The 3,392-nt window shown below is 35.7% G+C and overlaps 1 protein-coding gene across 1 annotated transcript; it reads right to left on the bottom strand.

Annotated features, from left to right (window-relative positions):
- Positions 1 to 839: 839 nt before the first annotated feature.
- On the bottom strand, positions 840 to 1,543 carry LOC126712907 (14 kDa proline-rich protein DC2.15-like). Its single transcript, XM_050412439.1, has one exon. The coding sequence runs from the start codon at positions 1,478 to 1,480 to the stop codon at positions 1,106 to 1,108; it is 375 nt and encodes a 124-aa protein (XP_050268396.1). The 5' UTR covers positions 1,481 to 1,543; the 3' UTR covers positions 840 to 1,105.
- Between the last annotated feature and the right edge of the window lie 1,849 nt (positions 1,544 to 3,392).

Raw genomic sequence — 3,392 nt, 5'->3', positions numbered from 1 at the left:
ATATATATTAGAAATTGATCAATATGACCACCAAAGAGATCGATTTTTTTTTTTTTTTTATCATAAAGCTTTTTAGTTGGAGTTTTGGAAAAAAATTTGTATACATAGTTATCATGAGAATTAGAGTACTGAATTAAATCAGCAAAGCGGTGAGCATCTCCAATAGCTGAACTAAAGTCAAAATTCACTCTATTTTATTGAGTATACCTTTAAATGTCCAACAATTTCTCTAAAATAGAAAAAAAAAAAATCTCATGAATAATGACTCTCTTTGTTTGAAAAGTCACCATTCATTATCAAAAAAAAAAATTTGATTTAAAAAAAAGAATGACAAAAAAATGCATTTGAAAGAATGATGAGTAAAGAATCTTAAAAAGAGAATAAAAAAATAATGAAGAAATGACATTTTATTGGATAAAAAATATATTGGAAAGTATATTTGAAAAACTAGGTAAAATGATTATGCAACTTTTACTCTTTAATTTAGGAGGAAAAATGCGATTAATTCCATTCTCTTATTCGATGATAAAATATTTTACTAGTTAAGTTAACTAAAACCCATGAACTTGTCTATTGAGTTAATTATTCAAAAATAAGTGAATCTGTTAGTCCTCCTCAAGGTATTACATTGATATTCTGGCAGCAAATGTGTGTTTGAATTTGGAAATTAGCAAAATTTAGTGATTTTCTATCACTTGACTTATAAACATCAAGATATTTCAAATTACCTTTAATTCTTTGAGATTTCCAACGTTGAATAGCCGCAGCACTACATATCTAAACTCAATTGAAAGAAAACTGAGAAAGAGAGAGAGTGAATATTAAAAACAAATGCATAATTTGAAAAAGAAACTAAATTTTGATAATAAACACACATGAAGACAAACTTGCCCATGCAGTTATTTGAACAAATCAGATTTCAGCCCATCTGAGTAAATAGTAATAAAAACTACACCCCACCCCCATATAACAAATTGAAAGAGAAAAAACAAGACTAAACTCCACTGAAGCCACCAAAATACACACAAGCCAACAGCAGTAAGACACCCCAACAGCTAATTAGGACACAGTGCAGAACAAATTGGCAACCCAGAGCCCTTACACTCTATTGACATTGGAAGCCAGCAGGAACTGTCTTTTGGCAAGCACTAAGAAGCAAACTAAGTGAAACAGGCACATTCAAGTTAATCCCAAGCACATTGGCCTTAATGGCTGTGCAAAGACATAGTGCAGCTTCAAGGTTAGTCAAGCCTGTAAGCAATGCACAACAGTTGCTGGTAGGAGGGGTTCCCAACTGAAGGTTAATGAGTCCAAGAAGGTCCACACAAACTCCAAGCTTCAATGTGTCTTTGGGACAAGATTCGCCTGCAGGAGCAGGAGCTACTGGAGTGGGGTTGCAAGAATTACAAGCACTAGAGAGTGTTGAGTAGAAAAGGAGAGAGATTACTAGAATGGCTGCTGAGAGCTTTTTGGAAGCCATTGCTAGCTAGCTTGAGTAGTTTAAGGGCTAATTGGATGCTTTTGTTGGAGGGAAGAAGGGTCTTTTTAAAGGAAATTGTGAGGTGGATGTTGTAAGTTTGATTGAGTGGAAGTGATTGAAAACTTTAAAAACGACGATATTGCACCAGTTGTAATTTTTTGGATGCATTTGGAAAGCTAGCTAGCTAGATTTTTACTTGTTTCCTAGTAGAACGTGCATTAAATTCTTTGATAATAATATCCTCGAAACTTTCTACACTATACTACAGGTTATGGGCTGGGCTTGATCAGTCAAGGCCCTGTCCAAATGGTTAACCCCACGGGTTCAGAGCTGCGTATTAGAGCTTGTTTGGATAAAAAAAAAGGTCACTCATTACTCAAATTTTATTTTTTCACTCACTCAAAATAAAACTTGTTTGGTTTCATATATTGGTATCTATGGGTCTGTTTGAATATAACTTATTTTTGTTGAAACTGAAAACTAAAAACACTGTAGAAATAATTTTTTAATGTGTGAATAGTACCGTGGAACCCATTTTTAATATTTTTTCTGAATAAAGTGGCTGTGGGTCCTGTGAACAGTATGTAAACAGTGCATAAACAGTGTTTTGAACAGTAATGAACAGTGCTATTTGTCTCAAAAAGCAGAAAACGTGTGGAAAAAAAAAAAAAAAAAAAAACGCAAACGCCAGATCCAAACACTCACTATACCTCATAATTTTGCATAAAATGGTGGGACCCATTTACTCTGTTGGGTTAGAACGAGTAGTTGCCTACTCGTGTGCCCCTTCTCTTTCAATAATTTCTTCATTTCAAGCCTCTTTCATTTCTTCAGTTCTTACTTTCTTTTCTTCCATTTTTGTATGGATTTTCCAAAAGAAAACTCAAACTCACAATCAAAACAAACAAACCTACCAACAATGTCTAAAACCCAAAAGAGAACTTCATTTTTAGATACACCAAACCCAAATCAAATCCCATTTTGAAACAAACCCCAAAACCCAAAACAAAAATATTTTATTTAGAAACACCAAACCCAAATCAAACTTCATTTTTCAAACACCAAACCCATATCAAACTTCATTTTTCAAACACCAAACCCAAATCAAACCCATATCTTGATCTTTTCGTTCGGCTCATCGCTGGTGATTGGTGGCGATGGTGGGCAGATGTGGACAGCCTTGGAGGGTCGGTGGGTAGCTGTGGTGGTGATGGCAAAATTGGCCACCATCAACAGCAAACCCAACAGAATCAGCTACCATCAACAACACCACCACCAACGGCCAAACACACCAACATCCATACAAACCCACCTCAATCACAACCAAGAATTCAAACCTATCAACACAGATTGAAAACTCGAAATTGCAACTCCCTCACCAACACCGGAAACTCAAACCCACAAACATAGCAAATCCAAACTCAAAAATCTTTAGATCAAAGACTTGTTGGTTCAATTGATGGCGAAGGAAGATTTTAGGATTTTCAACCCTTCCTTGGTTGAGCTTGAACGGAGAGATTTGTGGTGGTGGCTTGTAGTAGCGGCAATTGGTGGTTTGTGGAGGAGCAGTGGGGGTTCAGTGGAGAGCTAGAAGAAATTGAGTTAGAGTGATCGGTGGAGGCTCTATGTAGAAGAAAAAATGAAGAATGAAGAGATAAGGAGAATAGAAAGAAAGAAAACTAAAAAGAAAGAAGTGAGAGTCTGAGAAAAAGAGAGCCGTTGGATGCACTGGCATGACTTGACCAGACAAAACTGTGGGTCCCATAAGTTGAATGAAATTACCATATTGCCACTAAGCTTCAGTTTTCAAGTTTTGAAAACACCCAAAACCTGTTTTCATTTTCCATCACCCACATCCATTTTTTTGAGTCATTGAGTCATGAAAATAGTCACTCAAAACTCCTCCAAACAA

The sequence above is a fragment of the Quercus robur genome, chromosome 2, assembly GCF_932294415.1.
Source record: "Quercus robur chromosome 2, dhQueRobu3.1, whole genome shotgun sequence".
In the NCBI taxonomy this organism is placed as follows: Eukaryota; Viridiplantae; Streptophyta; class Magnoliopsida; order Fagales; family Fagaceae; genus Quercus; species Quercus robur.
This window is presented reverse-complemented; position numbering and strand designations above follow the sequence as displayed.

Bases quoted from the DNA above. Each gene is read 5' to 3' on its own strand.
- LOC126712907 (XM_050412439.1), bottom strand. From the start codon at position 1,480: ATGGCTTCCAAAAAGCTCTCAGCAGCCATTCTAGTAATCTCTCTCCTT.